This window comes from Phoca vitulina, unplaced genomic scaffold (assembly GCF_004348235.1).
Source record: "Phoca vitulina isolate PV1807 unplaced genomic scaffold, GSC_HSeal_1.0 scaffold125, whole genome shotgun sequence".
In the NCBI taxonomy this organism is placed as follows: Eukaryota; Metazoa; Chordata; class Mammalia; order Carnivora; family Phocidae; genus Phoca; species Phoca vitulina.
In genome coordinates this window covers 230,358-253,123 of record NW_022589828.1, presented here as the reverse complement: position 1 = coordinate 253,123, position 22,766 = coordinate 230,358, and the positions used below count along the sequence as shown (strand labels likewise).

The following is a 22,766-nucleotide window of genomic DNA, read 5'->3' as shown; positions in this document are numbered from 1 at the left end:
AGGTCCTGGAAACCTTGCTTCCAAAATTCCTTAGAGACTTACTATCCCTAACCCCCTCCCAACTTTGAAGTACATTAATGGGCGACTCCTCATGACCCCAGTACAGCTCCTCCTGCCCAATGGTCCTGTCCCTGTGCTTCAATAAAATCACCTTTTTGCACCAAAGACGTTTCAAGAATTCTTTCTTGAGCCATCGAAATGGCTTTGAACCCAAATGTCTTTCCTACATCACTTTGTCTCTTTCTCCTCCTGGTATTCCCATTAAGCATGTTACAATTTTTTTGTAATTGCCTCACAGTTCTTGGATATTCTGCTATGCTCTTTTTATTCTTTTTTCTCTGTTTTTCAATTTGGGGAGTTTCTATTAACATATATTCAAGCTCAATGATTCTGATGTAGTTTTGGAATGTAGGTGAGGTTTGGTGGGGTGAGGTCGAAAGCCGATGACCAGGAAAGAATTCTTGAGAATTCTTGGTGCAGAATGGTGGTTTATTAAAGCCCAGGGTCAGGACCTGTGGGCTGAAACAGCGGCTGCCCCGGGGTTGTGAGCGTGACTGATTATATACTGTGCGGCTGGGGGAGGTGAGGCAAAGGGAGGTTTTCAAAAGGACTTTCATATGCTAAAGAGGACCTACCAGATACCAGGGGCCTTGCCATTGTCAAGTCAAGGTTGTTTTTCCCTCTAGCAAGGCAGTAACATGATGACAGTTGGGAGCTTCCCGGAGGAACGTCACACAGGTCCCACCCAGGAGTGGGGGGTGGGGCAAGGTTGCAGGGTATCAGCTAGTCTTCTGCTCCCTCATCAATTTTTTGCTTGGCTGTGTCCAGTCTACTCACGGGCCTGTCTAAACTATTCTTCATTTCTTTACACTGCTTTTGAATTCTAGCATTTCCTTTTGATTCATACTTAGAGTTTTTGCTTACATTATCTGTTCTTGTATGTTGTGCACTTTTTAAAGCCCTTAACATGCTCATCATATTTTAAATTCCTGCTAATTCCAAAATCTAGGCCATATCTGAACCTGCTTCTGATTGATGTTTGCTTTCTCTTTAGCCTGTTTTGTGCTTTGTGGTATGCCTTTAATTATTTGTGGAAATCGAGACATGACGTATTGGGTAAAAGGAACTGACGTAAATAGTAAATAGGTCCGTAGTGTGGGGTTTTATGTTTGTGTGGCTAGGAGTTAGACTGGGTTTATGGTTTTCTGCAGCCACAGGCCTCAGAGGCTAGTTTCCTGTGTCCTTGTTTTTGTCTCCTCTGTAGTCCTTGGGTTTCCCAAGAAATTCTTTCCCAAATACAGCCTGAGTCTTACTGGGAAAGTAGACAGTGAGGCTCTAACAGGATGCCTGAAGGCCAGCAAGGAGGCGGCCGTGGCCGGCTGTGGGGAAGGTCAGAGGCCTGTCCCGGCAGCATCCACGAGAGGCCGGATCCCACCAGACAGGCCCAAGATGGCGGCGCCACGACAGGAAAGCCCTGAGCAAGTGAGGAAGAAAAGCTCAAAACCCTGCTTCCAGCCCCAAGTAATAAATATTCTGTCCCCTAGTTAACAACTGTCAATAAAAGATAAAAACCCAGCCCGCAGGACGCACAGTTCTCTCTCTTGAGCTCACCATGCTCTCACAACTTGAAAGTGTACTTTTGCTTGAATAAACTTTCCTGCTTGTACCCCTCACACACTGTGTTGTGTCTGCCCTTGAATTCTTTCTCCTGAGAAGACCAAGAGCGTTCTGCGACATCTTTGGGACAGGCTGGGTCAAGGCCCCAAGGCCTGGAGTCTCCCCAGTTCACCTGTGACATGACAACTCTTTCATGTGTAATCCTCCATCGTTATACAGGCACAATACCGATGCGGTCCGACGTCAGGGTGGCTGGGGGAAGTGTTCTGTAATCTGTGGTTAGGCCTCAGTTGTTTAGTGTTTATGACCATGGGCTGGGACCTTCACAAGTACTTCTCAGTACTTCTGCTCCCTTCTAGGTGAGACAGGAAGGCAAGAGGGAGCCAGAGCTGGGAGCTTCCTTTCCCCCACGTAGACTTTAATGAAATAGTTTTGAGAGCAGGCATTTGTTAAGGAGAATGGAATAGCTCTGGGCATATTTCAAGATTATTACTTCCAGCAGGGAAAGGATTTTTCTCAGATCTTCACAGGGAGAACCTGATAGGGCTCCTGGAGGTAAACCTTATAAAAACATGGGGCTCCACAAAGGTTGGACCCCCAGGTTTTTTAACTCTCAAATTAGACCATACGCAGTCTCCAGGAACTAGTCAATTAGCCTTTAGCTAATCCTATCAGTAGCTGGCTCCAACCTGGGTTTCTGCTTTTGGTCAGTTGCGATTCTCTGTATCCACCTGTCTGTCTCTCCAGTTTTCAGGGCGGTGTTTGCCCTGTGACTTCAATTCTCTGATGCATCTAAGAAGAGTTGTTAATTTTCAGTTTGTTCAGCTTTTTTCTTGTTGTGAGGATGGGAGTGAGAACTTCCAAGCTCCTTACATGTTGGCCTGGAAACCAGACGTCTATATTGTATGTCATGGAGTTCTGATGCTGTGTAAGAACAGAACTTCTGAATTTTCTCTCAGAATTCTGATGCTGTGAAAGACATGAGCTCTCTGAATGAAGATCCTTCCACATTTGGCATATTGATAGGGCTTCTCACTAACACTTTCTTTGATGTGAAGAGATGGAACAAGACCAAAAGATTTCCGGGGCGCCTGGGTGGCTCAGTCATTAAGCGTCTGCCTTCGGCTCAGGTCATGGTCCCAGGGTCCTGGGATCGAGCCCCGCATCGGGCTCCTTGCTCCATGGGAAGCCTGCTTCTCCCTCTCCCACTCCCCCTGCTTGTGTTCCCTCTCTCGTTGTCTCTCTCTGTCAAATAAATAAATAAAATCTTTAAAAAAAAAAAAAGTGGCCTGGCATGTTTAAATACAACTAGAAGGCCACCGTGGCCAGAGGAAAGAGAATAACAAGGAGGAGAGCAAGAGGTTAGATTCAAGAGGTCAGACAGAGCCAGACTATGTGGGATCTTGCAGACTTCTCCAGGGACTGTGGCTTTGGCTTCTACTTGAGTGAGATGAGAAGCCACTGGACAGTTCTGAGCAGGGGTGACATGATTTAACAAGTATCTGAAAAGGATCCCTCTTGGTTCTGTGTTGAGAACAGACTGTGGGAAATAGTTTGATTCCAGAACAATTCTGAAGTAGGGATAGGATTTGCTGTTGGGTTGGATATGGGATGTGTTTTTAATTTCGGTTGCCACATGTTCATTGTTAAAGAGTTCATTGTTAAAGACACTATGAAGTCATAAGGAAATGGTTAACCACAGGAAAAGGCCTATCGGAGAAGATGGAAAGTGAGGAAAAATATTGGAAAATGGTTCTCAAGGATTCAAATCTCTAGCTCCCCAGAAGCCAATTTTTTTTTTTTAATTTTAGATTTTATTTATTTGAGAGAGAGCAGGGCAGAGAGAAGAAAGGGACAAGCAGACTCCGTGCTGAGCAGGGAGCCCGATACGGGGCCCAATCTCAGGACCCCAATCCCAGGACCCCAAGATCGCGACCCAAGTTGAAGCCAAGAGTCTGACGCCCAACTGACTGAGCTACCCGGGCACCCCAAGAAGCCAGTGTTCTGAAGAAACCAACAGGCTCAGTTAATGCAGTTCTACTCCAGGGTCTTGGAAGTTAGGATAAAAGGTGGGGGAGCATCACATGGCAGAAATGTCCTATCTCAACTCTTAAACTTAGAATGGATCCACATCCAGAGCCAGGCTACCTTAGTTTCTCTGCATTTTCCAAAACAGAAGATGTAGCTCAGGTTTATTTCATCTACAAACTGAAGGGTATCCCAAGAATTACTGTTAATTTTGTTAGGTCTGATAGTAGCATTGTGGTTACACAGGGAATTGCCCCTGGTTTTTAGAAATGCATAATGAAATAGGGATGAAACTACATGATGTTTCAATTTCATTTAAAATATCTCAGCAAAATACAGCTCAACACCCAAAAAACAAATAATCCAATTTAAAAAATGGGAAGAAATGGACATTTCTCCAAAGAAGACATACAAATGGCCAACAGACACATGAAAAGATATTCAACATCACTCACCATCAGGGAAATGCAAATCAAAATACACCTCACACCTGTCAGAATGGCTAAAATTAACAACACAGGAAACAACAGATGTTGGTGAGGATGCAGGGAAAGGGAAGCCCTCTTAAGACTATTGGTGGGAATGCAAACTGGTGCAGGCACTCTGGAAAACAGTACGGAGGTTCCTCAAAAAGTTAAGTATAGAACTACCCTATGATCCAGTAATCACAGTACTGGGTATTTACCCCAAATATTCACTAATTCAAAGGGATACATGCACCCTTATCTACAATAACCAAATTATGGAAGCAGCCCAAGTATCCATCGACAGATGAATGGATAAAGACGTGGTGTGTATATATATACAATGGGATATTACTCAGCATCAAAAAGAATGAAATCTTGCCATTTGCCATGACACGGATGGAACTAGAGGGTATAATGCTAAGAGAAATAAGTCAGAGAAAGACAAATACCATATGATTTCACTCACATGTGGAATTTAAGAAAGAAACAAAAAAAAGAGCAAAGGGGTAAAAAAGAGACTAACAAAGAAACAGACTCTTAACTCTAGAGAACACACTGATGGTGACCAGAAGGGAGGTGGGTGGGGGATGGGGGAAACAGGTGATGGGGATTAAGGAGGGCACTTATCATGATGAGCACCCGGTGTTGTATGAAAGTGCTGAATCACTATATTGGACACCCGAAACTAATATAACACTGTGGGTTAACTACACTGGAATTTAAATTTAAAAATTTTAAAGTCAGAAGAATAAAACAAAGGAAGAAAAGAGGGACAAATAAAGCAAATGTGGCAAAATTTCAATAATTGTTGAATCTGGGCAATGGGTATATGGGAATTTATTGTACTATTCTAATTTTGTGTATATTTCAAATTTGTCATTTTTTTATAAGTGAACATTGTTTTATCAGTTTAATTATTTCCTAGAGAACAAGTTTAAAATGGATTTGACTGGTTTTATGATCTTTGAGATAAAAGTTCAAAGCAATCATAGAAGGTATAGACTTGGGGTCTTGATTCTCCTCCAACCTCTTTTCCTAAATTTCATCACCCTACGATTGCCCTTCCTTTCCACCTCCTCCTTCATTTCCTTTCACAGCCAAATATGAAAAAGCATCATGTGTTGGGAAAGAAAAGGCAAAAAGTGATATGAAGAGAAAAATATGACTTTGATGAGATGTAAAAGTTAAATAATCAGCAGCCGCTGACTCCATGTCCCAAAACTGCATAAGGAGCCATCGACTAGGAATTAGGGCAAAGGCTCTTCCTCAGCAACTTCAAAGTCCATATTCCTTTCTCTACCTTTGTTAAAAAATATTAAAATGCAACACCTCCCGATTGGTTTGCAAGAACAAGTTAGCTCGTATGAGGGAGGCCAGACAACCACCAGCGCCATCTCAACACAAACCTTGCATAAGAACGGAGCCGAAAAATAAGCACGTCGATTGCACCCACAGAGCAGACAATGCGCCTTCTTCGTAAAACCGCGTGAACAGACTCCAGGTCCCATCCCGCATCCCCGCGGCACAAAGCCTGAGTAGCGCCGACAGCACCCACAGGCGCCGCCAAGGGGTCCGCGCCCCCCGCACACGCCGAAGCCGTCGGCAAACCCGAAGCGAAAGCCCCCTGGAAAAGGAAAGCACGGCACCCCTGGGAGTCGCGCCCCGCGGGCGTTACCTGCCCGGCTTCCTCACGTCCCTCCCCGGCGGCGGCGGAGGGCCGACCCTCAGCCGGGCCCGGGCAGCCCGCTGCGGCCGGGTGAAGCCAGCAAGCCGCCGGAGGGCACGAAGGCGCGCACGCGGCGGCGGCCGACGCTCGGGGGCCGAGCGCGGGGCCCTCTCGTCCGACGCCGCGCGCTCCCGGCTCTCCGGCCGCCGCCGGCCTACGGGGGCCGGGAAGGGCCAGACCGCGTCGGAACGCGGAGCCCGCCCGCAGGCTCCCGCCCGCGCCCCGCCCCCCCCGGGCCCGCGAGCGACCGCGGCGCGCGTGTACGCGCGCGCCCATGTGTGCACGTGTCCGCGTGTGCACGCGTCCGTGAGCGCGCGTGTCCCGTGAGCGCGCGCACGTGTCCGGGTGTGTGCGCGTGTGCGCGCAGACGGGAGGCGCACTTCGCCGGGAGGCGTCCTGCAGCGGGAGCACCATGCAGGATTTCCCGGCAGACCCCGCGCTGTTCCCCGCAAAGGCGGACCCCTCCCAATCACGCGTCCCTGTGACTCGACTTCCCCACGGGAAGTCCCTAACGTCTCTGGGTCCACGCTGACTGAGAAGACGCGAGGCAGCCCTACCCGAGAGTGGACACTGGCATGACCGAGGCTGTATCCCAAACCGCTCGCTGCGGGTGCAGGTCACTTACAGGACAAGTCACAGCAGCAGTTAAGGAACGCAGCCTCCGGCCGCTCCGGTCCCGGGTCCGGATCTAGGCACCGCGTCTTCATCCACCGGTGGATGCGCTTCGGCTCCCTCCACCGCCATCCTAAGACTCCAGCTTCCCACCTAGCTGCTGCCTACCCCCACCCCCAGGTCCACACCATCCCGTCTCCTCTCCCAGATTAATCTTTCCCCCTGAAGCCACACTTAATCAGCATCCTCACTCACCTCCTGTGATTCCCTCATTAAACCCAAACGCGATCTAGGACTGGAGGCAGCCATCACCCAGTTAACCCAATTCCAAGTCCGCTTTCCCATTCCTGACTTCACTGAACTCCCTGCCACAGACAGTCCAGTCCATCTACTGGAACTTTCCCCACCTCCACGCCTTTACTCACAGTTCTTTCTTTTCCAGACCTTGCCAGGGTCCACCTTAAGAAGTCCAGTACCATCAGCAGAACTGGGGTCAAATCCTGGTCTTTGGTAAGTTATTTCACATCCGTAAAGGTCAGTTTTTTCATCCCATAAGGTAGGAAATTAAATGACTCAAATGGGTGAAAAGAGCTTTTCTTCTGGCACCCAGGTATCATGTGGTTATCAACTCTATGCCCTGCTCCTTCTAACCCCACTCCCCCGGAAGAACCATCTTCACCCCCACCTTTCTGAGCTTTCCACTATGAACTAAATACTTGTTCACTGGAGAACCTACTATATGCTAGATGTTGTGGAGAATACATTATTTTTTATTTTTTGCTATCAAATGCATTGTATAATTACATGCAGACAAATGGAGAAATTCATCTTACATCTATTAGGAAAGCTTTGGGACAGAATCTGTGAAAGGGCTGGGGGTGGAGGGAAGGAAAGTTCTCCGAGCAGTGAGCCAGGAAACTGGGAGGACTCTGGCTTCCTTTAAAGAAAAACGAGGTGAGGGCAGGGAGCAGAGACTGGGGCCCACGGAGCATCTGCGGGCCCCGCAGGCGTTTGGATTTTAGCCCAGCAGCACTGAGTAGCCATGAATGGGTTTTACGCTGGGGTGTAGTGTGGCCCCTAGGATTTTAGTGGATCCCTCTGGCCTCGGTGTCCATCCAGGGCTCGGCCAGCTTGGGCAGAAAAGAACTCCTTGCTGCATCATGCAACACTGCAAGCTGCCGTCTCACCCTGCTGTGGCTTTGGGGAGGTGAGGGGAGCCTGGTGAGGGGGACGGGTGCCACACCCATTTTGCAGATGTTTGTAGACCGAGGTAAGATCCTGGCTGTGATGGGCTGAATGGGACAGAGAACACCAGTTCTGTGTGTACCACTTAGAGTGGGAGAGGGGTCCCAGGCTGCAGATGAGTAGGAATCACCAGGGAGACATGCCCGGAGGCAGGGCTGGGGCTGGAGGGGTTTCAGAGAGAGAGAGAGAGAGAGAGGGAATGGCATCTGCCAAGGCGCAGTCAGGAGAGAGCACAGTGTGCCAGGGATACCCCTGACTCAGAACTTGAGTATAAAGAACTTGAAGACTGCCTAGGCATCTGTCATTGTCCCTCTCTGGGGCTGCTAAGGTGCAGGCGAGGAGCAGAGAGAGGCCCCTGGGTTTGGGCGTACATGGTGGTTGCGGGAGGGGGGTGGTGGAGGAGGGGCAGGGAAGGCCACATCAAAGCTCAGGCTGTTGGGCGGGGGTGGGGGGGGGGGGTTTAGCTGGGGGACAGAGCAGAGAGGTTGAAAATGGAGAATAAACCCAGTGCTTATCTCTGCTTCCTCTGGAAACTTCATTACAATGATGGCAAAGAATTAAAAAATGCATAAGAGAAGAGATGACCAAAGATGAGTGGTCAAAAAAAAAAATCTTTCCTTGAAGAATGGACTTTTTTTTTTCTTTCCAAATACAAAGTAAGCAAATGACCGTCCCCCTTTGGTTGCCAGAATGCTGTTTGCACCTCTATCTGGATAACTACAGCATAACCATAACTTGTCCTGATCTTGATCTTTTAGGCTTTCTCCTTTCTCTAATGCTGATCTTTTTTTTTTTTAAGATTTTATTTATTTATTTATCTGGGAGAGAGAGAACAAGCAGGGGGAAGGGCAGAGGGGTTGGGAGAAGCAGACTCTCTGCCAAGCAGGGAGCCCAACTCGGGGGCTCGATCCCAGGACCCTGGGATCATGACCTGAGCCAAAGGCAGACACTTAACCGACTGAGCCACCCAGGCACCCCTCTAATGCTGATTTCTGTGTTTTCATTTTCTATTTTATCATATAAGCTATCTTGAGTCCTTTTTGACACGATACAGTTATAATAAAATAGATGGCTATTGCCTATTATTACCGTTAGCAGCAATGTCTTCTAACTTAAGTGACTGTAATCCTAGTTTTCCATTGCTGGTAATGGACTTACCCTGCGGGGGATGAAATGAAAGGCCACAGGCTGAATCGCAGCAGAATCATAACAATTAGCATTTATTGAGCACTTACTTTATGTCAGGCACTGTTTTCATCACTTTACATGAATAAACTCGCTTATTCCTTACAACAGTCTCATGAAACGGAAAGCCAAGAGGCCAGCATCCCAGGAGCTCTAAAGGAGAATTAGTCCCAAGAGTGAATTTACATAATTCAAGGTAGGACAAAAAGGACCAAAATATTTATGATCTTATCTCTCCATTCATAAGACTAAAGAGATTGCACTATTAAACCCTCCTGGTTTAGATTAAAACGAGTCCAGACCTGCATTATACCATGTATCAGATGGGGCTTCTGAGAATTTAAGATAATTTCTAACTTCAGAAGCTTATGGGAAAAAAGCACCTGAGAGAATCAGAAAACAGAATAGGAAAGTTTGCAATGCACGAAAATACATGCAAACCACGACTGCAAAGGACTTCAAAGGTGGGGGACCCAAAGTGTCAGAGGAGGCAGGACTCGAGCAAGGCCTTTTATAAAGCGTGGACAGGATTTCTGGAGACACAAGGAGGAAAGCAGAACATGTAAAAGGGTGCCAAAGAACCGTGTGAAAAGAAGCCAAGTGCGAGAAGAGGGTAGAGCAGACACAAAGGACAGGCTGCCTACATGCACTGGGCAGGAATGGAACATGGGTAAATAGATCTAACTGCGGACGGCCCTGGGGTTAAACAGTTTGATCTTTTTCCTGGGAACTGTGCACTCTTTGAACAAGGTGGTGGTTTAGTCAGGCAGCTAGATAAAGATAGGAAGACAAGGGCAGCAGTGTTGACTCTCGTAATTTGGGCGCAAACTCCAGCAGCACTAAGAACAGAGAAAGAAATCAACTCGTAAGCCACTTGAAATAAAATCTTGCAGACTGATTACCTGGGATAAAGTAGGCAGTAATTATAGGTCATTTAGTAACTATTCAGCACTATGGATGTTTCACAGGGGTCAAAAAGACCTTTGTCTTCAGGAAGCTTACAATCTAATTGAGTGACCGCAAGTATTATAACCCGATAAAATGAGAGCATTCTGGCCGAACTCTTGCCCAAAGTTATAGAGCTGATCATTGTTAATCAGAGAGTGCTGGGAGGTAGGAAAAGTGTGAATCAGCACAGAATCAGGGATGCCAGAAGCAGCTCAAATTTTAAGGCGTAAGAGTGGCCCAAAGTGCCAATTCTGCAAATGTCAAGTAGGAAAAAGACTAAGAAATAGGCACTGAAGTGTCCTTGAGAGATCAGCTTTATAGGATTGGTGAGAGTTTGAACCAGAGGGTATAAGTTTCATGAAGAAGAAACAGAACAAAAATTTAAAAACTAGGGAAGCAATTTTTTAAAAAATAATAGAACTCAATGGAAGTGTTAGGACATTTTTGGTGAGGATAAGATAAAATAACACTAGGATTAGTTAGGCACATTAGAACTATGGTTTATACTTTGAGGAAAATATGCTATAGCAAAAAAGGTTTAAGAGAAAAATCTGTCCTTATAAAACGAGACTGGATTTGCCTCAACACTATTATCACCAAACTGCTGGTGGGAAGCTTTTTGTCCTGTTCTGAAGCCAGCTCCTTTTCTGCTACTGGAACCAGCATTTCACTCACACAGGATTTCCTCTTTAAGTAAAGGGGCTGATGTGGTCGGGAAACAAGATTCACTGACTGTTCAGGGACCCAAGCCCCGTGGAATAGATAAAGTGAGCAAATACAAGGTGTCAGGAGGGTCTAAACTCTAAGGTTGGAGTCCTCTGGAATAGGAGATGGAATACGTGAGGTTCTTACGTTATCCCCTTGTACTCACTCACTGGAGCATCTAGTTTACGCAACAGGAGGAAGGAAGGCTAACTTGAAACTGGCTTATAGCTAGCTAGTAGAGAAGAAAACTCCAAAGATGTATCTACTGTTCTTTGCAGGATAGGACGTGAAGGCTGTGTGCTCTTATGCTAACATTAATGAAAAAGCTCAAATACTACTCTTTAGTGTGAAGTCGCTGATGTCTGATGAGAGTTGAACTCTGGCTGAAGGCTTTCCCACAGTCATTACATTTGTAAGGCTTCTCTCCGGTGTGAGTTCTCTCGTGGATAATAAGGGATGAGCTCCGACTGAAGCCCTTCCCACATTCTCTGCACTCGTGGGGCTTCTCTCCAGTGTGGATTCTCTGGTGCTCAGTGAGGGATGAGCTGCGCGAGAACACTTTGCCACAGCCGCTGCATGCATAGGGGTTCTCTCCGGTGTGTGTCCTCTGATGCTCAACAAGAGACGAGATCCAACTGAAAGCTTTCCCACATTCACTGCATGCATAGGGGTTCTCTCCAGTGTGTATTCGTTGATGCTGAATTATGGTTGAACGGTCACCGAAGGCTTTCCCACACTCGTTACATTTGTAAGGTTTCTCTTGAGTATGAGTTCGCTGATGTTGGCTAAGGTTAGTGCTTCGGCTGAAGGCTTTCCCACACTCACCACATGCATACGGTTTCTCTCCAGTGTGGATCCTCTGATGCAGACTCAGGTGAGTGCCCCGGCTAAAAGCTTTTCCACATTCACTGCATTCGTACGGCTTCTCTCCAGTGTGAGTTCTCTGATGTTCAATAAGGTGTGTACTTCGGCTAAAAGTTTTCCCACATTCGTTGCATTCAAAAGGCTTTTCCCCACCATGAATTCTCCTGTGGACAATAAGGTCTGATTGGTAACTGAAGGCTTTCCCACATTCGTTGCATTTACAAGGTTTCTTTTGTGGGAAGAGTTTTTGGTGTTTAATGAAGTCCGAATTATCTTTGGAGTTTTTCCTAGATATGGGGGATCTAGCTCCCTTTGGAATGTTCTGCTGTATATTAACTTTTGAGCTTAGACTAAATTCACTAGCTTCAGGAACTCTCTCCCTAGTGAAAATTTCCTTGAGGGTCATCGACACTTTCCTGATGGCTGTTTTCTCAAAAGATGTCTTCTGTACAGGACATTTTGTCTGCCTTGATAACCGGCCCTCACCCTTACAGGCCTCTTCATTCTTAGGACCTTGGGCAGTACTCCCTCTGAGACTTTCCATTGCTGACCCTGAAAACTCTAGTTCTTCAGAAATAGCCTGATTGGTGTTGATGCTTTGGCTCAGTTCACATCTCCCTATCTGAAAGACATTTAAAGTGCAAATGTCACCTGCATCTAGTATGGAGAGCAAGGAAAATAAACCAGCAGGAAAAAAAAAAAAGACAACAAATTTGCAATTCACACACACTAGCAACTTTATATGGGAAGAAAACAAAAAGGGACAGCCGAAGGCAAGTGAACAGGAGCAGAAGAGATAACAGGCAGTTTTTATAATAGGCATGGGGAGCACAGAGACATCAAGAAATACGGGAAGGGTGACTGGGTACTACACTGAGCCAAAAAAATGGAAACGAGCAGATATACCAGCTGATGAGCAGAGAGTAGAGGATTAGAAAGTAAAATGAGCTGTTACTTATTATAGCTGATCAGCAGTGGTAAATGGGAGAAAGGAAAGGGATGAAAACAGTAGACTCTTAAGTGTAGAAAAGATACCCTCTAAAAAAAGCAAATAGTAAGGATGATTCTATCAAGCTTGGATGCAGTCACTTTCTTGGGATTGAGAGAGAACAGAATTTCAGAAACGCTGTCTACAACACTGCCACCCGACGTGCCCCCCGACCCTCCTTCCAGCTAGTGTTGGTGTTCTTCTAAACAAGTCTACTTTCAGAGTACACCGAGGACAGCTCACTTACTTGACAAATAGAAAGCAGCCTAACTTAAGTCACCCGGTGAATTCCAAGAACTTAGACTGGAACTCATGTCTCCTAAATATCGAATCAGTGGTCTTTTCATGGTCTCACTCACCCAGACAGGTATTTTCGCTCACTCCCCTCTTCAGTGCCCTGAAGATCCAGCATCCACAGCTGTCCTCCCTCCGACTGAATGACCATGTCCAATTCACATGCTGGGACTCCTGCTGATGGGAAAGGATTTAACACAAGGCTTGGGTGCTGGAGACACAGGGCTATTCAGAGCTCAATATTAATGCTTTGATCTATAGAAAAGATGGTGTGAACTTTCAGAAGCTGTGGGAGGAGGGCCTGGCAAAAATGGCTTTCTGAAAGGGGGCAGAGTTGGGTTCCAGAAGGTTATACACATTCACATCAGAATCCCCCAGGGAACTTGTTAGTCAAGATACCTGGGCTTTGCTTCAGACCTAGGAGGTAGGACACGGGGCCCAGGCATGTGTATTTAATAACTTCATATAACTTGACAAGTAGAACTGTCCAAAAAGAAGCCTAGAAAGATACCCTAGATTGCCTGAAAAATGTGCTCCCCACTCCAACGTTCCTCACAGAGCAGGAGGGTCTAAAATACAAACTCAGCTTCCCCTAGACAGGTGGCTTCTCCCTTCTGCCAGCAGGGCCAACACTTCCCAAGGATCTCACGATTCCCAGGTAGCCAGCCAGCTTTCTCAGACACCTCCTATCACAGCTGGTGCCCCACGTTCGGACTGCCCGGCACCAAGCAGTCCACTTAACTCCCCACTGACAGCTGGTTTTTACACCTGCCTCCTGAGTAAGAGCAGCGGGCCCTCTCCTGGAACACCGACCTGTGCTGAGCGACCCACAGAGCATCCTCCTACAGCAGCCTTCCTGCTGGGGAAATGGGAGAATGTGGGAATCTGTGTCTTTCCTCTCCCATCTCTGCACTCTAACTCTCCCCACGAAAGCCTTTTCTTTAAGCCATGGTCTTGTGGATTCATCTGGAGCCCCTGTGCTTGACAGTCGGCTACAAACTATATACCATCTCCCCTAATGCTTCTGCTCACAGCACAGTTTGAGATCCGCTGGGTTAGGACATAATCTGGTTTCACAGGCTCCTTTCTCGTAGACCAGGGACCCTTCCAGATGTGCAGGTGAGCTGTGGAGGACATCCACCAAGAAGTCACATAGGGAGAACCTCTAAGGCAATGTGACGATGCTGTCTGTATCCAGCTTGGCCAAAAACATGCCTTCCAACTGGAAACAGGGAACACAGAAGCACTACCACTAGACCGATTAAGAGTCTGATTTATTTAGAGCCTCTCAGTACAATCCAGTTGCATACTTTACGGTGCCCTCATTCCTTAGTAGGAATCTGCCGCATCGCTAGGTTGGCTGGCCTGCATTCTTGCAGCACAGACCCTCCCACTACGCCATCCTGATTTTGTTGACCATTCACTGTTATTTCTCTCTTCTATGGCAGTAATTCTCAAGGCCTGCTGCCTCCTGGGGAGAGTTCTGGGAATTGGTGAGGGGTTTTTTTTTTTTGGACCGTCATGTTGACTGGATGGTGCTATTGGAATTTAGTGGGGGTCAGGGATAATGGGCATTCCTGCAAAACAAAAAAATGTTTCTGATCCTGTGTGACTTTCAAAAAAGTTGTTTAATAGCGGCACCCAGGTGGCTCAGTCAGTTAAAGCGTCCAACTCTTGATTTCAGCTCAGGTCGTGATCTCAGGTCCTGGGATCGAGCCCCACGTTGGGCTCCGTGCTGGGCGTGGAGCCTGCTTGAGATTCTCTCCCTCTCTCTCTCTTTCTGCCCCTCCCCCCACTCTAAAAAAAAAGTTAATAGTTACCTAAGGCTAGAACCTAACATTACTTTACATAGAGGTACAAAATATTTTGTACAGCTTTGATATATATTGGAAAATTAAGGAAATATACTTCTCTTTCTTTCTGCTATTCTGTTTCTTTCTGTAGGCCTTGTTCACATTTCAGGAAAATCAAACCACTTAATGGTGTTAGATTCGGAAATACAACATTCACATATCGGGCTGCTGCAGGTGCAGGCATCCATTCACCCCGTCTAGACGTACACACTGGAACACATACTATCCTAATACAAATTACTTTCCTTTGTATCAGGTTAGGTAATATATTGATATTTTGGAAATTATATCTATAGGCAATCAATATTATCTGTCAATCTTACTACAGGATAGTAAATGGGACTTTTGTTCCTAGGGGAATGTTACTACATTATTACATATTATATCCCATCCTAGGGAAGAGATACTGTTGAGAAAATGTTTAGGTTTTTGGTGGTTTAAGTTTTCCCCCTAACCAGGAAGATCTGAAATTTGAAGATCTTTGTAAATTGTGTTTAAAAAAAAAAAAAAAAAAGATTGTATTTATTTACTTGACAGAGAGTGCAAGCAGGGGGAGCATCAGAGGGAGAGGGAGAAGTAGGCTCCCCGCTGAGCAGGGACCCAGGCGCCCCTGTAAATTGTCTTTTTAGAACCATGAAAACATAGGCTACCTAAAAGTAAGCAGAATATCCTGAACAGAGAAAGAACTAGGACAGAATTCAAAGGAGATGGCCAGGTGGAGGTTGAGGGTTCTCCTTCATGCTCATTAGTATTGGTGGTTGGTAAGCTGAGCCAAGGTGCTATGGGTTTATCTATATAATTCAATTTGTATGTATACTGTGCGGTACAAGTGTCCCAAAATGTAGCTGTTTTGGCATTTCAAATAAGTTCATTACATGTATAACTGTATTATGCATTTCATGTTTGTAAATGTGACACATTATCGATACACAGAAACCCCACTGGGAAAGTTTCTACATTAAAACAAAGGAACCTAACTTGGGAGATTCTTTAGGTCTTTTGGGTCTGCCTTTTATAAGCATTTTATGAATATTGACTCATTATGCTTCACAACAGTGAAAGGGGTACTGTTGTTATCCCCACAGTACAAATGAAGAACCGGAGGTACAGAAAGGTTAAGTAACTTGGCCCAAAGCCAAGTGTTAAATCCTGGACTCAAACTCACTGGGGACCAACACCTCACTGCACTTTCCACTCCTGTGGCCCCTAAATGGCCAAGAAACTAACCCCCATGATCCCAGGACACCAGCATGACCTTAACCACAGTGTGCCACAGAGGTTTAGAGAGTGCCTGCCTCTGAAGGGTGACCACCCTGAGAGGCTGCACTGAGTCCCACTCATGCTAAACCCCTATCTATGTAACCTGAGCACTAGATTTTCCAGCCACCCCAGTGCAGGCGGCATCCTTGGCACGAATCAGTGAAACATCAGATAGAGGCCCTGTGATGTAAGCATTTACCAGGTAATCTGGATTTTTAAAAAGATTTATTTATTTATTTGACAGGGGAGAGGCAGAGGGAGATTATCAAGCAGACTCCACTCTGAGTGAGGAGCCCTATGTGGGGCTCGATCTCAAGACCCTGAGATCATGACCTGAGCCGAAATCAAGAGTCAGATGCTCAACTGACTGCACCCCCCAGGCACCCCAGTAATCTGGATTTTGATTATAGTTCTAATGATAGCTATATAAAAAACAGGGGAAAATAACCAATCTGGTTTTTATGTCTCCTCATCTGTCAAATGAAGATGTTGGACTTGATTGTTTGGTACAAAGCTCTTTGATTCCTGGAGTTTAATTTTAAGTGCCAAACACTAAAGCACATACCTGTCTGCCTAGACTAAGGGGATTAGACTAATATGAGCCTAGTCTTTTTGAAATCATGAGACATGTGAGAACCTCAGGTCCACGTTTCGGATGAAACCATTCAAGAAACAGGCCAATAAGGTGTTCTTCAATCACCTAATGATGAAATAGAGCAAAGGAGTGTTGAGGAAGACATTAAGGGCAATCAGCAGGCAAGCGAAGAACAGTCCCATCCTGGGCAAAATTTGGCAGATTCACCTAAGGGAAGTTCTATGAAAAGAAATAAATGTATCCCCTGCTTGGAAGAAGGAAGACTCCTTAACTTACATGGGACATAGCTCTTCTAGTGAGATAGACAGTTGCCTTTCCCTCTTCCACCTTCCACCACCTCTTGGCTTTCTTTCTGGTCAAAGATAAAGCTGGCAAAGGTCCTATCCTAGGCAGCCAGAATCACTGGTCTAGTAATGTCACATCTGGCCAGTTGAATGCAACCTTAAGCATTGAGGTAAAACAAATGCCTAAAAGCAATCCTACCTCCTCCCAGATGCAGAGAAAAGGACAATAGACATTGATGTCTGACCTGAAGTCCCTAGTTCTTGAATGATAAAAGGTAAAGGGGATGGATCTGGGCCAAGTCTAAACCCTCCCTAAACTCTTTAGGTGATCTGAGGCATAAAATCCAGGCTCTTGGTCAATTTCCTCCCATGGGGTAGGAGTTCAAATGGAGTTTGACACAGTCTCTTAATTCCTCCTGAGGATCAAAACAGAAGGCAGCCGATGCCGCTCCAGCACCCTAGGGCTGTGCATCCCCGAGCAAGTCACTCACCTCTCTGAAAGTCTGGTCCCACGCTCTAAAATGGCATAACTAGAACTTGCTTGTCCTTTCTCACAAAGCTTCTGTTAATGCTACAAGTGAAAAGACAGCAAAGCATTTACAATAAAGGATTTCATATACAACATAAAGAGATACGATTGCTGTGCATATCTCAAACGAATTCACTTTAGGGGCGCCTGGGTGCCTCAGTCGTTGGGTGTCTGCCTTCAGCTCAGGTCGTGACCCCGGGAAGCCTGCTTCTCCCTCTCCCACTCCCCCTGCTTGTGTTCCGTCTCACGCTCTCTCTGTCAAATAAATAAATAAAATGTTAAAAAAAAATTTTTTTTCATTTTAAAATCGTGAGGGTGTTCATTTAAGGGCAGATGCTCTCCGAGAACTCATGAGGCTCCCGTTGGCAGCTGCTGCTACGGGGCGGAGACAGATGCGTTCTTCCCGGCTTTGGAGGACGCACAGGAAGGCAGGGCTGGTCTGTGTGACAAAAGTCTCAGGAGGGAACCCTGAGATGTAGTTCAGAGAGGCCAGGAGGTCACTGTCTCCACAAGGTTACAGCCATCCCCGTGCTCAGGCTCCATCCGAGGATTCCTCCCCCACAGTGAGGCAAGTCCTCCTCTCTCCTCCTCCTACCTCCTACTTTAGGTATCTGGATCACCTCCTCCTCTCTCCTCCTCCCTCCCACCTCACACTTCAGTTATCTGGATCACCTTACTGCCACAGACATGCTGTACCCCACGTACAGCGGTCCTGAGGGCTGCGGCAAACCCCATCTGCTTCTACGGGACGAGCTTCCCAGCGCTGTCCACCTCCTGCCACCCTAACCGGCTGAAATTCTTTGGACCACGCCACTTCCTCTTCGATTGGGAATCCAGCACGAATTCTCCCGTGTTTCTACCCCCTTCCGTATTGAGCATTTATCTCGCTCAGAAGGAAGCAGGCCGGAAGGTTCTGGAAGAGCTCTTCTCCAGGTGCTTTGCTTTCTGGTCTGGGCCGGACGGCTTGCTGGAGGCTTTGCTGATGGACACAGGAATCAGCAGGAGGGCCCGGGCAGCCTCAGCTCAACCCCACCACAGAGACGTCCTGAGACCTACTGAAATACGCTCTTCAGGCAACCGTGCTGGCGGAAACTGGCTCGAGATAGCACAGAATTTGACTTACAGTATTTGCCAAACTCCCCACCAATAAGTAAGCACCTACTGTATGCAGGTACCGACGGTCCTCGACGGAACCGTAAAAGAAAGGCTACTACTCACAAGCTGCGTAACTTCCCGGAAGGTGCTTCATCTCGGCGTGCCTCAGTTTCCTCGTCGGCAACGTGGGGATGATAACGGTGCATGTCATGCGGTGGCTGCGGGGATAAAAGGGGTCATCCGCTGCAAACGCCTGGCGCGGCGACGGGCGCAGCCGCGTACAGAAGCCCCGCGGCGCCCGGCTGCAGGGCAGAGGGGGGCGGGTCGCGGGCACGCAGCCCCGGAGACCACCGCCCGCCCCAGCGCAGCCGCGGGACCGGCCTGAGCCCCGCAGACGCAGCCCGCGTCCCCGCCGCCCCGCCCGTGGCTGCGGCGCGACACCGCGGGAGCGCCTCCCGGGGCCTGCAGGCCCGCCCGCCCAGGCCCGGCCCTGCGCGCTCCACTCACCGCCGCCTCGGCCGCGCGCCGGGGCACACCCGGGGCCGGGGCCGCGCTGCGACGGAACCCGAGTGCGCGGCGCTCGAGGAAGCCGGAAGGCTCCGGGGGGAGCCCGGCGGCGGCCCGCGGCGCGCGGTTTGCCGGCCCAGCGGCGCCTCCTCCGTCGCGCTCGGCGGAGCCCGGCGCAGCCCAGCCGCGGGAGCGCCGAGCGGGTGGGGCCGGGGGCCGCGCGCGGCGGCGCGGGTCTGCGCCTGCGCCCGAGAGCCGGGGCCCGCGGTGCGCTGCGCGGAGCCCCTCCCGCCGTGGGTGCGGGCGGGCGGTGGCGGAGCGCCGCGGTCGTCGGGCGTCAGCGCGGTCCCCGCAGGACAGCCCGGGCCCGCGTCGTGGTGAGCGGCGTCCCTGGACGACTGCGTAAAATACAGACCCCCGGGCTCGCGCTCCGCCCTGAGGAGGGTCGCGGGGACGCGGCGCTGCCGACGGGGCACCCCGGGCCAGGCTGCCCCCCGACCTCACTGCAGAGACGGGCTTGCCCAGCCTCGACGCGCACGCGCAGTCAGCCGCAGGCGCCTGGGCCGCCCAGCCGGTGAAGCGGCCGCCTTCGGCCCCGGTGTGGTCCCGGGGTGCTGGGATCGAGCCCCGCACCGGGCTCCCCGCTCGGCGAGGCCCGCTTCTCCCTCTGCCCCTCCCCCTGCTCTCTGTCTCTCAAATAAATAAAACTAAACACAAAACAAAATCATCCCATCAAGAGCTGTACAGATGCGTAAAATCAGGCTCTATTACATTTGGAAAAAAAGAAAAAACCAAGACGCTTTTCTACACAAAATTTTAATACAGGATAGTGTCCTTGCCCCCAAATCGGTCAGTTTGATCTGGGAGTTCGGAAGGGAGAGCCGCTATGGGATGAGGGACATCAGATGGTCTGGTTCATAGGAGATGCGATGAAAGTACAGCGGAGCGCAACGCTGAGAATGACGAGCTGGCCGAGGGGACGCGTGTGCAGAGCTGCGGACTGGGTGTGTGAGGCCGTGCGCCCGCCGCGGGGTCATCCAGGAGGGTCGGGAGCCAGATGACAAAGCTGGAAGGGGCCTGGAGACCAGCTAATGTGATCACTTTCATTATCTTTTTCATAGTAAAATATACAGATCACAACAGTTCCCGTTCCCGGGAAATTTTTTAGTGTATTCAGAATGCTGTGCAAACACCACCACCCTCCGATTTCAGAACATTTCCTCACCCCAACAGAAACCTTGAGCACACTGAGCAGTTACTCCTCATTACTCTCCTCCCCAGCTCCTAGTAACTTCCGTTTTACTTCCTGTCTCTATGCACTTGCCCAGTCTAGACAACACATAAAAGTGGAATTGTACATTTACCTTATAGTGTCTGGGGTTTTTTCAATTAGCATAACCTTTTCAAGGCTAAACCACGTTATAGCGTGTATCAGGTTCACCCTGTCCCAGGTTCATCCATATTATAGCATCATCCATTCATCTCTTGTTCAACACTTGGGGTGTTTGCACCTTTTGACTATTGTGAATAGTGCTGCTGTGAACATTGGTTACAAGCACCTGAGTCCCTAATTTCAGTTCCTGTTTTAATTCTTGTTGGGATTTTGACTGGGGTTGTATTAAATATATGCATCCATCTGGGAAGGGTTGATGTCTAAACAATATTCAGTTTATGAACATGGTATATTTCTCAATTTATTTAAGTTTTCTGAGCAATCTATTTAGTTTTCAGTTTAAAGGTCATATATGTGTTTTGTTAAATTTAACCCTAAATACTTTATGGCTTTTATATCATTAGAAATGGAATTATTTGGGGGCACCTGGGTGGCTCAGTCAGTTAAGCATCAGCCTTCAGCTCAGGTCATGATCCTGGAGTCCTGGGAGCGAGCCCCATGTGGGGCTCCCTCCTCAGCGGGGAGTCTGCTTCTCCCTTCCCCTCTCCCCCTGCTCATGCTCTCTCTCTCTCCAATAAATAAATAAAATCTAAAAAAAAAAAGAAATTGAATTATTTGCATTTTATTTTCTGGTTGTTTCCTACTAGCATATAGAAATGTGATTGATTTTTTTAAGGATTTTATTTATTATTTTAGAAAGAGAGAGCTCAAGTGGGGGAGGGGCAGAGGAAGGGAGAGAGAATCTCAAGCAGACTCTGCACTGAGCATGGAGCCTGATGCAAGGCTCCATCTCACGACCCTGAGGTCATGACCTCAGCCAAACTCAAGAGTTGGACACTTAACTGACTGAGCCACCTGGGTGCCCAGCAATTGATTTTTTTCTACTGATCTTATACTGTCACCTTGTTATGTTTACTTATTTGTTTCAATGATTGTTGTGTAGGTTCCTTGGGATATTTCCATGTAAATAATAATGCTGACTGTGAATAGAGTTTTACTTCTTCTTTTCCAATCTTTAGGCCTTCTATTTCTTTTACTACTTTTATTAAATCTTCTGCTATTTATTTTCTATTTATTCCTTATATGTATTCATTAATTTTATTTCACCGGCTAGAACCTCCAGTACAATGCTGAATGGACATGATGACAGCAGATGTCTTTGTCCTGTTTCCAATCTTATGAGCAGAACTTTAATATTCACTATTAAATATATTTGTTGTGTCAGATTGTGGAATTTTGCTTCTATTCCTAGTTTGCTAAGAGTTTTTTATTTAAATAAATGGGTATTGAATTTTGTCACCTTTTTTGCATCTATTTAAAAGATAATGTAAGTTTTGTCCTTTATTTTGTTAATATGATGAATTACATTGATTATTCAAATGTTTCACATACCTTAAATTTCAGACATAAACCCCACTTGATCCTGACATATTATTTTGTTTATATTGAGGGATTCTTGATCTCAGGGTTGTGAGATCAAGCCCCATGTCGGGCTCTGCACTCAGCGTGGAGTCGGCTTGAGATTCTCTCGCCCTCTGCCCCTCCCCCACTCTTTCTCTCTAAAATAAAAATAAGTAAATCTTTTTAAAAAATAAAGTTTTAAATATTGATGGATTCTATCTATCTGATAATATACTTTTAGGGATTCATCTATGTTCATGAAAGATATTGATCTATAATTTTATCATAATATCTTTGTCAGGATTTGGTGACAGGATTATGCTGGTCCCATAAAACAACCTAGGAACAGTTTCCTTCCTTTATATTTTCTGAAAGATTTGGGGGAAGTATAGTATTATTTCTTCCTTGTGTCTTTTGATGGAATTTACCATATAGGCCTGGAGGTTTTTGTTGGTTTTTTTTTTTTTTTTTTTAGAATTCCATTTAATAATGCATTAAATTTGGGGTGCCTGGGTGGCTCAGTCAGCTAAGCATCTGCCTTCGGCTCAGGTCATGGTCCCAGGGTCCTGGAATCGAGCCCCACATCAGGCTCCCTGCTCGGCTGGGAGCCTGCTTTTCCCTCTCCCTCTGCTCTTCCCGCTTGTGATATCTCTCTCTCTCTCTCTGTGTCAAATAAATAAATAAAATCTTTAAAAAAAAATAATGCATTAAATTTCTTTAATAAGCACAGGGCTATTTATTCATATTTTCTATTTCTCCTTGTGCTAGTTTTGTTGTGTTTTTCATAGAATTTGTCCATTTCATCTAAGTTGGGTTTAGTGGCAGGAATTTGTCCATATTATACCCTTATTATTTTTTTGTTGTCTATAGAATCTGTAATGATATCTTCTGTTCATTCCTCTTATTGGTAAGTTGTGTACTTTCTTTTTTTCTTGATCAGTTTTTCTAGGAAGTACCAATTTTACCAGTATTTTCAAAGAACTTTTTCTGTTGATTTTCTCAAACCTTGTTTTCTATTTCATTGCCTTCTAGTCTTTAACAGCCATTTACTTATGTGGGGTTTAATATGTTCATTTTCTAGCTTCTCAAGGTAGACAGATAATTGACTTTAAACCTTCTTTTCTAATATAAGCATTTAAAGATACAAACTTCCCTCTAACAGAGCCCTTC

The 22,766-nt window shown here is 46.9% G+C and overlaps 1 protein-coding gene across 8 annotated transcripts; it reads right to left on the bottom strand.

Moving 5' to 3' along the window:
- Positions 1 to 8,888: 8,888 nt before the first annotated feature.
- Positions 8,889 to 18,908, bottom strand: ZNF391 (zinc finger protein 391). Of its 8 annotated transcripts, none has more exons than XM_032398999.1 (6): positions 18,803 to 18,908; positions 18,419 to 18,513; positions 17,873 to 18,255; positions 17,163 to 17,242; positions 12,745 to 12,853; positions 8,889 to 12,019 (listed from the first exon to the last, which is right to left on the bottom strand). In XM_032398999.1, exon 6 carries the CDS (start codon positions 11,939 to 11,941, stop codon positions 10,868 to 10,870), a length of 1,074 nt encoding a protein of 357 aa, XP_032254890.1. In that variant the 5' UTR covers positions 11,942 to 12,019; positions 12,745 to 12,853; positions 17,163 to 17,242; positions 17,873 to 18,255; positions 18,419 to 18,513; positions 18,803 to 18,908; the 3' UTR covers positions 8,889 to 10,867. The 8 variants fall into 8 exon arrangements, with proteins under 8 accessions (XP_032254890.1, XP_032254891.1, XP_032254893.1 ...); XM_032399000.1 differs by having other exon boundaries at positions 17,906 to 18,255; XM_032399002.1 differs by having other exon boundaries at positions 17,873 to 18,252.
- Positions 18,909 to 22,766: the final 3,858 nt, after the last annotated feature.

Bases quoted from the DNA above. Each gene is read 5' to 3' on its own strand.
- ZNF391 (XM_032398999.1), bottom strand. From the start codon at position 11,941: ATGGAAAGTCTCAGAGGGAGTACTGCCCAAGGTCCTAAGAATGAAGAG.